This window comes from Callorhinchus milii, unplaced genomic scaffold (assembly GCF_018977255.1).
Source record: "Callorhinchus milii isolate IMCB2004 unplaced genomic scaffold, IMCB_Cmil_1.0 Scaffold5, whole genome shotgun sequence".
Taxonomy (NCBI): domain Eukaryota; kingdom Metazoa; phylum Chordata; class Chondrichthyes; order Chimaeriformes; family Callorhinchidae; genus Callorhinchus; species Callorhinchus milii.
In genome coordinates, this window is record NW_024704746.1 from 26045371 (window position 1) to 26058277 (window position 12907).

At 41.4% G+C, this 12907-nt stretch overlaps 1 protein-coding gene across 1 annotated transcript in view; it reads right to left on the reverse strand.

The window, feature by feature from the left end:
* Positions 1–1037: 1037 nt before the first annotated feature.
* Positions 1038–12907, reverse strand: part of LOC103188861 (plexin-C1) — a 33610-nt gene continuing 21740 nt past the window's right edge. Inside the window, exons 25-35 of the mRNA XM_042335020.1 lie at positions 12325–12471; positions 10070–10253; positions 9666–9769; positions 8895–8949; positions 8628–8659; positions 7846–7947; positions 6294–6457; positions 5626–5773; positions 3192–3332; positions 2621–2695; positions 1038–2172 (exon numbers count right to left, since the gene is read on the reverse strand). Coding sequence (XP_042190954.1) covers positions 2074–2172; positions 2621–2695; positions 3192–3332; positions 5626–5773; positions 6294–6457; positions 7846–7947; positions 8628–8659; positions 8895–8949; positions 9666–9769; positions 10070–10253; positions 12325–12471 — 1251 coding nt within the window. The 3' untranslated portion in view covers positions 1038–2073. The remainder of the gene's footprint in view (positions 2173–2620; positions 2696–3191; positions 3333–5625; positions 5774–6293; positions 6458–7845; positions 7948–8627; positions 8660–8894; positions 8950–9665; positions 9770–10069; positions 10254–12324; positions 12472–12907) is intronic.

The window sequence follows — 12907 nt, forward strand, 5'->3', positions numbered from 1 at the left end:
TAAATAAGTGCAAGTTGTTGTTCAATTGGATCCTAAGATTTTGTTGTTGTTGAGGATGTCATAAGATCACAGCAGCGGCTCATTTGAGCTTCCTGTTTCGTATCTACCAGCACAAAGAGATGTGATGTGTATCACTGAAGGAATAACCTCTGAACTGTAATTATGCCTTTTAATTAGTCTATTATTGCAAAGAAAATGCTGTGAGCCAAAACACTTCACTCTTCTAGTTAGTAAAATTATATTAAAAAAAATAAATCCTAGGGTAACAGCATCACTATTATTTTTACATTTTTGTTTGGTTTATGACTAATATTACAGTCGTACAAAAAAGGAGAATTGTTTCATAAATATATGTTAACCCATTTTAATTCTTTCAACATTTCAAGTAGCTTTGCTGAACCAATGTAATAAAACAAACCCGAGAGCTGTTTCCTTAATTTATTAGAGAATAACAGAAGAGTTCTGTGACTTAACGATACAAATTTACATTAATTAATCCTGCCTTTCACAGCAGGAGGACGTCTCAAAGTACTTAACAGCACTAGGACTAATATTTTCACAGAACGTAACAAACCCACAGAAATTAATTTTGCAAATCTGTGATAAAATATGTGTAAACTTTGAAAGCTACAGAGCTAAAGAGGAGACTAACAACTAAGGTCCTTTTAAAACTTTAAGAAGTACAATATTTTTTCAGTGTTCTTTAGTTTCATGATTAAAAAGTGAGTCACAATAACAATAATCCTTGCATTTGATATAGAATCTATTGAGACATCTCGAAATTCTTCACAGAATATACTGTAAAGTGAACTGGCTATATTTTGTGGGTGAAACTTGGCAGCAAATTGTGCAGTCATGGATTGAGTGACCAAATTATTATTATTATTTTCAATGGGATTATTACCCCTGGAAAAGTGATCCACCAATCGACTCGCAACTGGATTCCTACTTACTGCTCGGTAAACAGCGGCATGTGTGCGTAGAAAGGAAACTTGCCCAATGTTTTGTGCTCGGGAATCAAACCCAGGACCTCTCACTTGCGAGGTAAGTGCTCTAACCACTAAGCCACAGGACTGCATATAGCTTCATTGTATTACAAGTTTGCGGTGAATTGATAGGAGGTGAATTAATATCCTCGGAGAAAGACACAAAACTTGGGGTGTTTTAATGCTGAGTGTATGTATACATTCGTAATTAGGAATATTAATAAACCATGTCTCAATTTATGTAACCAGTGTTCACCTTTCAAAGAAAATGAAAGTGAAACTTTACCGAACGAGGGGAGAGAATTGTAAAGTTAAACCTAACTCGGTTAAAAATTAAATCGTGCTGCTGTTAGTGAAACATTTCCGAAGTGTTTCAGAGAGAGCTGGACACTCGAGGGAGGTCAAGCTTTTAAGAGAAATGGAGAATGACTTAAAAAAAATTGATTTACAAATATATACATTCAAAAATCCAAAAGGCTGGATCCGTTCAAATTGTCCAGACTGAGGTGCAGATGTTTGTCAGGTCAGGGTATCACGGGATATGGGGCAAAGGCGGGCAATTAGAGTTGAGGTACAGATCAGCCACGATCCTATAGAATGATAGAACAGGCTTGAGGGGCTGAAGGGCCTACTCCTGTTCCTATTTGTTTAGAGCTGTAATGTGAATTATTTTACACAAACCTCAAAGGCCTTTTTACATTATAATTATTACCCTGTTCTACGTTCCTATAAAGCGTTGCCACAATCTAATTAAGCTAATACAGACTTGATTGGCAGATTCACTTGATCTAGGGTTAAGCAGATGCGACAACAAGACACTACAGGAGAAACATCCGGTAACTTGTTACACCTGAAAAAGTAGCAAAGGCAATCATACGATTTAATATGTAAAACTATTTTCAACGTAAAGATCAAGGGACATTCCTGGATAAAAATTATAGCAGGTAATCTAGAGGAAGATAATTGTGCTTGGGATAGCTTTCAATCTATTATAACAACATTCAGAGAGAACTTTACAAAATAATCAATAAGTGTTAGACATTTACAAAAGTTATTTGTTTAGTTGTTTCTGTGCAAAAATAAAGGTTTATTCCCATCCACACATGGATTTTGCTTCATAATACTGCATTATTTTTGAAAGTTCTTTTTCTACCTGAACACCTTCATTTTCCAGTTTACTTTGCAACTGTTGAAATAAAGACAGGAATAAGTTGATTACAATAGGATACATTACAAAAACATAATAATAATAAGCCTTGCATTTGCTCTAGTGCCTCATCAACAACAACAAAATTACATTTGATACAGCGCCTCAGACATCTCAAAGGGCTTCATAGCATATACTGTAAAGTTGATTGACTGTGTATTGCCAATTGTGCACTTGGGACGTCCTTCCGGCGTGAAAGCACTATACAAATGTAATTTGTTCTTGTTGTTGAGAAAGAGTCCTTTCAAGACACTGGTATGGTTCCTCGGCTAATCTGCATCTCCTTTTTTTCACAGGAGGTAACCAGCTCAATCTAAACTATAAACATAAGTAAACATAAATACTCCACACAGATGTGGATACATAACCAGAAATCCTACTAAAACCGTAGAAACATATGAGCTACAGAAAATGACTGTTCCCTTACCTGACCGAGATACCTCTTGATGTATTTCCCAATTTCTTCCATTGCAGCATGTTCTTTAAATTCATTTTCATGTTTCTGAAAGAAAGTGAACAACACCGTGTAAACATTTGTTCCCTGGGTCAGTTTATTTCTCAACGGCCACTATTCTTTGTGGAAAAGTCTATCCTCCTGGGGGTGTAGGGGTGGGGGGTGGGAGGGAAGCAGAGTCTCCTTGGGGCTGAACTGGCTCCAAGGTGACATTCCTGGCAACAAAATGTGGGAATCGAGCCCCCCCCACCTCGTGCCGGTCGGTCTCTAGCCCCCGGTTCCTGAGCCAGGAGGGGCCGCAGTGACCCAGGGCTATCACTGCTGATGGCAGCACAGTCCGGCCCGGCCCATCAGCAGGACCTGGAAGGGTCGACCAGTCACTGGGGGCCGGGAATCCTCCCCCTCAGCTCCTGGTAACCCCACAGCCAAAGCCCTCACTAGCGGGGAGGGGGGTCCGAGCTGGACAAGCAGTGGGAAAGCTTGCTTGCTTGTGGAAAAGTGATTAAGCAATGGTGACATGTTGTAACAAAGTAATTGTCATTACCCTCGATTCCTCAGTCAGAAAGTTCTCCAGCTCCTCTCTGGACAGTGCTGGGGCCTCAGCAATTTGCTTGAAGTAGATTTTCACTTCATCCTTGTAGTGTGGGATGTCTCTGGCATACAAGACTTTGTTTGTTGGAGAGTGCTAAAGGCAGAACAACACTGTCCATCAAAGCCATTCAAGCACATGTTCAATACAGTACTGATCTTACCAGTTATCACAGATAACTGGAGGTTAATTGTATATGTACTCTAAGAATATAAAGCAATGAATGAGAAAAGACTTTTCCTACGATTTAGTAGCTTTGATCTATTGCATTGATCTATTGAACGAAAATAACTTTTAAGTAAAACATAGCAACGTGAGCATAGCATTTTGCTGCGATGTATGTTGGACTTAAACACTGCAGATCAATCATAATAAATGTATTATAATGTTTCGACCACAAAACATACAGTCAATTCATTTTACGGTATATTCTCTGAAGTTCTCTGAGACGTCTTGAAGATGTTACAAGGCTCTATTTCAAATGCAAGGATTATTATTATTACTTTAATATTAGTAATTTGTCAACATCATTGGGCGAGTTAGAATCATGAGAATACTGCCAGTTCAGAGAAACAGGAGCCTGTGGAGATCTGTAGGCACAAAGCAGTAATTGTGTGTCTTTCTCTCTGTTTGATTCAGGAAGAAAATAGCCTGGAAGTTAGCACAATGTATAATTGCTTTGTCAGTATTATTGCAATCATTCTCACCACAGGACATTGCCATTGGCCAACTCCATTGCTGGATAAAATCACATTAATTGCGGCAATCACTTGGTTTCCATGGTCATTTTGTATAATGCAGTGATAATGATGCTGACATCAGTATCTTCAGCAACAACTGTGACCCAACTCTTGCATCAGCTATATACTCCTCATCTCAATAGTGTTGTGGTTAGAAGTGCTCACTCCTAAGACACGCATTTTATTAATAATAATTATTATCCTTGCTTTTACAAATGTAGTTTTGTTGTTGTGGTTGCATTTGATAATAATAATAATAATAATATAATAATAATAATAATCCTTGCATTTGATATAGCGCTTTTCACGTCGGGAGGACGTCCCAAAGCGCTTCACAGAACACACTGTAAAGTGAATTGACTGTATATTTGTGGGCGAACGCGGCAGCCAATTGCGCACAGCAATGTCCCACAAACAGTCGTAGATTGAAAATGACCAATTTATTATTGTTTTTGGTTTTGGAGGGATTATTATTAGGCTCTGTGTGGAGTAAGGAAACTTGCCCAAGGTTTCGCCCTCTGCCTGGAATTGAACTCAGGTCTCTCACTTGCAAAGCGAGTGCTCTAACCACTGAGCTACAGGACTCCACTTGATGCAGCGCCTTATCACGTCATTGAGCTGTCTCACAGCGCTTCACAGAATATACTGTGAAGCGGATTGCCTGTGTGTTTTTTGGGCAAAACGCGGCAGCCAATTGCACACGGCAGCGTCCCCACAAACAGTTGTGGATTGAGTGACAATTTATTTTTGAAGAAATTATTGTCTCCAGAAAAACGATCTGCCAATCGTCTTAACAACCAGGTTCCTGTTTACTGCTGGTACACAGAGGCGGGTGAATGTGTTTAAAATTATGAATGATTTGATAAAGTGGACAAAAATAGTCTGTTTCCACTTGTCGGTGAGTGAGTCCAAGACATACGATAGCCAGCAGCAAATCTAAAAAAGAGTTCAGGGGGAACTTCTTTCTGCAGGGGTGTGGTGAGAACGCAGGAGTCACGTAGCTCGGTGGTTAGAGGACTTGCCCCTCTGCCGACAGGAAACAAAACGCAAAACACTGCAGATGCTGGAAATCTGAAACAAAAACAGAAGTGGCCGCGAACACTCAGCAGGTCAGGCAGCATCTACCGAGAGAAGAAAGTGAGTCAACGTTTCGGGTCCACGACCCTTTGTCAGAATTCAAGAGGACCTGGGTTTGATTCCCAGGCAGAGCAAAACCTTAAGCAAGTTTCCTTACTCCATTATTATTATTATTATTATTATTATTATTATAATAATAGCATGTGGAACTCACTGAGAGCTCACCTCTTTAATCTCTCTTGGGAACATTTAGGTTGGAAAGCTGTGGTTGAAACAGAAAGCATCAATGTATTTAAAACAAAACTCGATGCACACACGAGCGAGAGTGAAACAAGGATATAGCAGAGAGGATCAGCAGGTGAAGACTCATATGGCTAATAATAATAATAATAATAATAATCCTTGCATTTGATATGTTACGGTACAGCGTTGGTTGAGACTTGGCAGCTGAGAATTGAGCTTCTGGGTCGAGAACCTTTATGTGTCATGGCAATGTCTGAGAAACAGAAATGGGAAAAAAAATGCACGAACTAATTTATCTGCAAATAGAAATCTAAATAAATGAGCATTACCTTCCCGAGCTTCTGTGATGATAACGAAAAGGAATCCATGAATGCCTGTGCAATGACAGACAGACAGCTGTCTAAATGTGGGGTCTTTTCCATGTCGAACACAAACTGGGGGTTTTTAATGATGTTCACCCAGAACCGCAGAGGAAGGCTGAGGGCAAAAGAGGAGGCGTGATTTTAACACAAGCATCCATTCAATAATAATCCTTGCATTTGATATAGCGCCTTATCATGTCTTCGAGATGTCACAAAGCGCTTCACAGAATATATTGTAAAGTGTAGAGACTATGTTTTGTGGGTGAAATGCGTCAGCCAATTGCTCACAGCAGCGTCCCACAAACAGTCGTGGATTGAGTGACCAAATTATTACTATTATTATTGTTCAAGAGATTATTACCCCAGGAAAGCGTTCCACCAATCCATGAACGGCTGGGTTCCTACTTACTGCTAAATAAACAGGAGTATAGAGTGAGGAAACTTGCCTAAGGTTTCGCCCCGACCGGGAATCAAACCCTAGTCCTCTCACTGGTGAGGGAAGTGTACTAACCAACAACAACAACAACAAAACTACCACTACCCAACAAGGCTCCAAATTGATGCAGAAACCTTACTTGATATTAAACTGCTTTGATAAAGGACGATCAAAACATAAAATCAGTGAAATTCAATACCTGTTAGTCTTCCATATGTGTAAGACATCAGGGTCAGTTATCTTCTTGTTCTGGGCCTGTGTATGTAGGAAGTCAAAGAGGAACTTTATGGCCACGGGAGGCTTGTTGTTTGGTAACGTCCAAATGCTTTTAAGAAATCTCTCAACAAAAGAGTGAAGTGCAACCTGTAACACACAGCAACACAGCAAATCAGATATAAATAATCCTAAATCATTTCAATCTCAATACTGTATGTAAATCATAGAATCTTACAGCACAGAAGGAGGCCATTCGGCCTATTGAGCCTGTGGGGGTTGTTTGAAAGAGTTACCATAGAACCGGCACAGGCAACGATGGGCCAAATAGCCTCCTTCTGTGCTGTAAGGTTTTATGAAATACACTTTTTTTTTTAAATGCTAATTCTCCTACTTATTGACTCTATTCACAAGGATCAATTATATATTATATATATATGTATAATTGATCCTTGTGAATAGTCAGTAACTAGGAGATTGGTGAAAGTGGCACATAATGTAATTAAATAAGAAATCAATTAGACTGATATTCTAAATTATTCATGTTCTTATTGGATATAGTATATAGCTTGGGACATGATGAAATGTATGAGCGACTGCCAGGATGGTGGAAGCTGAACTGGTCTTCTTTTAACCAGCGATTCTTAAGTGCAAATTAATTCCAAAAATACGTTGAGTTTCAATTTTATTCCTGATTCCACTTCTGTCTTCATCTGATTGCATTTCCTCTTTTGCACTAAGAGCCACTCACCCAAGTCACATATCCTCTTTGTGTGAGTTCCTCAGTGTTTCTCTAACTGACCGTTGATAGCAGAAGATCTCCTTTCCTCTCCCCCAAAGAGCCAAACTGCAATAGCATTACCATCCCCTCCACAGCAGCCTGGCTATGACCTAATGAAACTCCTCACAAGGTGACAGATTGTAAAATTGCTCTGAATCAACAGCTCATAGACTGTTAGACATAAGAACATATAAGAATTGTTAGACAAAAGAAGACAAAGGTCCATCCAGTTCGCCTTCCACCATCCTGGCATTATTATTATAATTATTATCCTGGCAGTCACTTGCACATGTCGTGTCCCAGACTATATACTGTATCCCCAGGTATTATTTCCTAACAGAATCCATCTCATTTGTTCTTGAAAGAATTGACACTTTCTGCTTTCACCGTCTCCCCAGGGAGCCTGTTCCATCCGTTTACTACTCACTCACTCACTCACTCAAATAGTGCTTCTGCAGATTTGTTCTGAATTTACTTCCCTTCAAACATATCCAAACCCAACTAAGAATTCCCCACATCCCCCCCTACATGTGGAAAGATAGATTGTTGGAATTGAATGTGCTCTCTCTCTCTCTCTCCCTGGAGGGACCCATCCTGCTTACCCTGCCAAGGCTCTTACAATAACCAAACAACAACAACAACTTACATTTATATATCACCGCTCATGCGGGCAGCGTCTTAAAATGATAAGGAGTATAAAGACGCTAATTTGTTGTATCTGACTCAGTCAATCACTGTAAAGAAATAAGCACTGTACCTTAGACGACAGCAGCTTTGTTAGGTACATCTCTTTGACCTTGAACTTCTCTTTGCCTTGATCTTGTTTAGAGGTTTCTGTGAAGTTGTATTCTTGAGAAATCTAAGGGAAATATGGTCACAAAACATTCACTGAGTTGCTTGTTCATATCAACTGAAATATAATATGAAAAACAAACATACACACACATATACACACACATACACACAGACACAGACACACACACACACACACACACACACACATATACACACACATAAACACAGACACACACACACATATACACACACATACAAGTCCTGGAGTCCTGTAGCTCAGTGGTTAGAGCACTTGCTTTGCAAGCAAGCAAGACACCTGGGTTCAATTCCAGGCAGGGCGAAACCTTGGGCAAGTTTCCTTACTCCACACGCCTAATAATAATCCCTCCAAAAACCCAAAACAATAATAAATTGGTCATTTTCAATCTACGACTGTTTGTGGGACATTGCTGTGCGCAATTGGCTGCCGCGTTCGCCCACAAAATATACAGTCAATTCACTTTACAGTATATTCTGTGAAGCGCTTTGGGACGTCCTCCCGACGTGAAAAGCGCTATATCAAATGCAAGGATTATTATACACACAGACACACACATACACACAGACACACACACACACACATACACATACCCTTACAATACAATACAAAATTACGTTTATATATAGTGCCTTTCACGTGGGGAGGATGTCCCAAGGCGCTGGGAACTTGGGATGTACATACGCACACATTACACACACACTCACCAGATGGACATGGTTATCTATATCTTCAGAATCTAGAATAGATGGAAAAGAATACGATATGAAGAGATTTATGTGATTTAACATTTGCATGAATTTTTGGGGGTTCAGACGGGTGTCTGACACACACGGAAACCCATCACCGTCGCTTAAGAGTCTCCAAACCAAACTGAGAATTCCATACATCTCACCCACACATGGAAATCCCAGAGAGAGATTATTATGTAATTATGTAATGATTAATAACAATAAATAATGAAATACCATTACCTGCTGTTGTACAACCGGCACATTTGATGACAGTCACGTTAGCCGTGTCTGAAATCTGAATATGTATTGACAAATTAATTATTTATTCAATCCAACAAATTTCCACCTAATCTTAACCTGCGAAACTTTTTGTCTTAAAATTTAACATCTCACAGAATTGTTGGAAGATTCTTCAACTCAGTATCAATATTAAGGATTGCAGGAAACCGGCTTCCAAATTAATAATAATAATAATAATCCCTGTATTTGATACAGCGCCTTATCACGTCTTCGAGACGTCTCAAAGCGCTTCGCAGGATATACTGTAAAGTGAATTGACTGTATGTTTTGTGGGCAAAACATGGCAGCCAACTGCGCACTGCAGCGTCCCACAAACAGTCCTGGATTGAGTCACCAATTTTTTTTAAAAGGGATTATTACCCGCAGAAAGCAATCCACCAATCGATTAACAACCGGAGGTCCTCTGGCTTGCGAGGCGAGTTATTTAACCACTACCCTACAGGCCGCCACGAATGTTGTTTCAAAAGTAGTAATCATAATAATCCTCGCATTTGATAAATGAAAATGTTCACAAAATCCACAAAGTCCTCTATTCCCACACTCAAACTCTATTCAGCTCCCAGGGAAAAAAATTATTTTCTGCCAAATAAAATTATTTAATGCCAAAACCAAACAGATAGTTTGGGGATTAAATAATTTTATTTGGCAGAAAATTATCCTGCAGATAGTTTTGTTTAGCAAAACTAACAGAAAAACCCAGGCTTCAGTCACCTTATAATGGCCAATGGTGTTTAATTTCTTCAAACCATTTTCAAGAACATGTGATGACTCATCAATATCTCTCAGTATCCGGTGTGTTTCATTCTTATCCAGTTCTAGAAAGAAAAACTAAATGTATTTGTAAAATAAAACTTCAGGAAACAACAACCACCCCAGCGCCCCTCACACAGGGTAGCGTCCCAGAGGGGAACACGGTTGTTAAGCGATTTGAATGTGCATTTTGTGGGTAAAACGTGGCATCCAAAGTAAACAGAGACATGTGGAGTAAGGAAACTTGCCTAAGGTTTTGCTCTGCCCGGGAATCGAACTCGGGTCCTCTAGCGAGGCGAGGGCTCTAACTAATAGCCACAGGACTCTGCGAGAACAGAAGAGAACACAATAAGAACATAACTCACGCAGGTCAATGTCCTTTGTATGAAATTTCTGCGAGTGGCCGTATTTGTTCATAAATGCATCAAAAATCTTCTCCTTTGTTTGGCCTATCGTGTCGCAATCCAGAACCTCAACTGAGAGAGGTGGGTTGTCATCTAGATCACAGTCACCTGCGTCAGTGGTGATCAGATTAAATACATTGAGTTTCTGTAAGGAGAAAAGTGAGGTAAGTCGGGTAAGCTCTAGGAAACAACGACAGCAACAACAACAAATGACATTTACCTTTCATGTTGGGAGGAAGTACCAAGCTTCCAAAGTACCAAACCCCTACAGTCAGGGATTTGGACTCGAGCTGGGGGTTGGGATCAGGAGGGGTGGAGGGTGGGGGTAGGAGAGTGGCCGAAGGCGCTGTCAAGGGGAGAGTCTTGAGACGGGCCTTGAAGGAGGGAAGGGAGGGGGCGAGGCGAAGGGACTGTGGGATGGAGTTCCAAAGGGTGGGGGCAGAGAGGCTGAAGGCCTGACCGCCGATGGTGGGGTGGCGCTGGCTGGGAGACGTGGAGCAGGCCAGAGCCTGCTGTGCGGAGGGAGCGGACAGGTCGGTGTGGGGTTAGCAGGTCACAGAGGGCTTTGAAGGCGAGGACAAGGATTCAACAACAACAACTTGCATTTAGATAGCGCCCCTCACCAGGGCAGAGCCCCAGAGCGCTTCAAATTTCATAAATGGACTATTTACACATTAATCAAATTTCAGAAATGGACTATTTACACCTTAATGCATCACCTGCAAACAGAAAGCACAGTTTTCAGGAAGAATTTGCTGAGTTTAAGAAACATAATAATAATAATCTTTGCAACTGATATATGCAATATACTGTAAAGTGGATTAACTGTATATCTTGTGGGCAAAACACAGCAGCCAATTGCGTAAAGTAGTGTCCCACAAATAAGATGAAGTGAAGTATATTATACATTACACCAATGTTTAACCAAATGATGTGAAACTGATAAAGTAGAAAAAGGAACTTTGGCCAAGAACTAGCAACTAGCATGTAATCACGAACACAACCAACATTAAACCATTAAACCAAGGAGACGAAGAAAGCAGAAACAGGTTGCACTTGATGTAAATAGAATTTGCAGTTCTGAGTGTTCATTGGGGGGCAGTGAATCCTCCCCCTCAGCTCCTGTTAACCCTACAAGCCATAGCTTTAATGGGGCTTACACTGCGCCTTTCACATTGTGAGGACGTCCCAAGGCGCTGGTCAGGGATTTGGACCCGAGCTGGGGGTTGGGATCAGGAGGGGTGGAGGGCAGCGAGGGTGGGGGTAGGAGGGTGGCTGAAGGCGCGGTCGAAGAGGAGGGTCTTGAGAGGAGGCGAGGGAGGAAGAGAGGTGAAGGGACTGTGGGATGGAGTTCCAAAGAGTGAGGGGGCAGAGAGGCTGAAAGCCCGGCCACCGATGGAGGGCAGGGATGTGGAGCAGGCCGGGGCCCACTGAGCGGGAGGGAGTCAAATAATACGCATGAATCCAGTAATTTATAAATAGCATCAGCTGTATATTACGCCTGTGATATGCTATTTGCTGTTACTTCCCCTAAATTGCATCTGGTTGCAAACTGGAGCTCTCTGCAAATATAACTCTGGTTATAAGAGGAACAAGAGTATGAGTAATTGTGCTCAGATGGTCAAGCTGGAAGATATGACTGTCACATCCAGGACAAAGCCCTTCAGTTACCAGTTGAATGACACATTGATTCGAGAGGTGCAGTCAACCATTATTTTCACTAAGGATAAAGATCTATATCAATTGCAAGGATTACTGTTATTATTATAATTATTAATAAAACCTTATGAAGGTGATATCTTGCACTCCTGGAGCCTCTGGTACATTGGGGGTAATAATCCCCAATAATAATAATAATTTGGTCACTCGACCCACGGCTGTTTGTGGGGACGCTGCTGTGCACAATTGGCTGCCGCGTTTCGCCCACAACATACACAGTTACTACACTTTACAGTATATTCCGTGAAGCACTTTGAGATGTCTCAATGACGTGATCAGGCACAGTATCAAATGCAAGGATTATTGTTATTATAAAATCAGATAATCCATCACAGAGTGAAGCTGACACATTACACTACACTAACTGCACACCTGCTGGAAAAAAAGTCACATACATGTCACATGTAAGTAACATCAGCAGTACAGTACGTTGAACGTTTGATTATTAAAAAAGTTATTTCCGCTCGTGTTTTATGGCGAGTCACCACTGTACGTACCACTGTGTTAAATTCTGACACCTGCCACAGCAACCAATCTTCATTGAGGGTGTACAGAGCTTTCCCAGTGACTGCGTCCACTGGTCCTTGATTAATCCTCTGCTTTATCGCAGACACCAGTGAAAACAATGATTCCCCAACAGTTTCCTGCAGTTGGGAACATGTCAAGCCTTCTTATGAAAATAAAGAAAAGAATCCAACACACCGACAACTTGCATTTACACCGCGCCCGTCACACAGAGCGCTGACAGTGGCGGAGCACGACACTGAGCCGGGGGGCGGGGACCGTAAACAGGGTCGAAGAGGAAGGTCCTCAGGCGTGACCTGGAGATATGGAAAGAAGGGGCAAGGCCGAGGGATAGAGGGAGAGTGTTTTAGAGTTTGGGGGCGTAGTGGCTGAAGTGGCGTAGTGGCCACCGATGGTGGAATGGAGGGGACGAGGAACAAGCAGGAGGCCGGAGTCTGCTGAGTGGAGGGAGTGGACAGGTTGATATGGGGTTAGCAGGTCACAGAGGCACAAAGGAGTGAGGCCGTGGAGGGCTTTGAAGGTGAGAACGAGGATTTTGAACTCTATCCCCTGGGG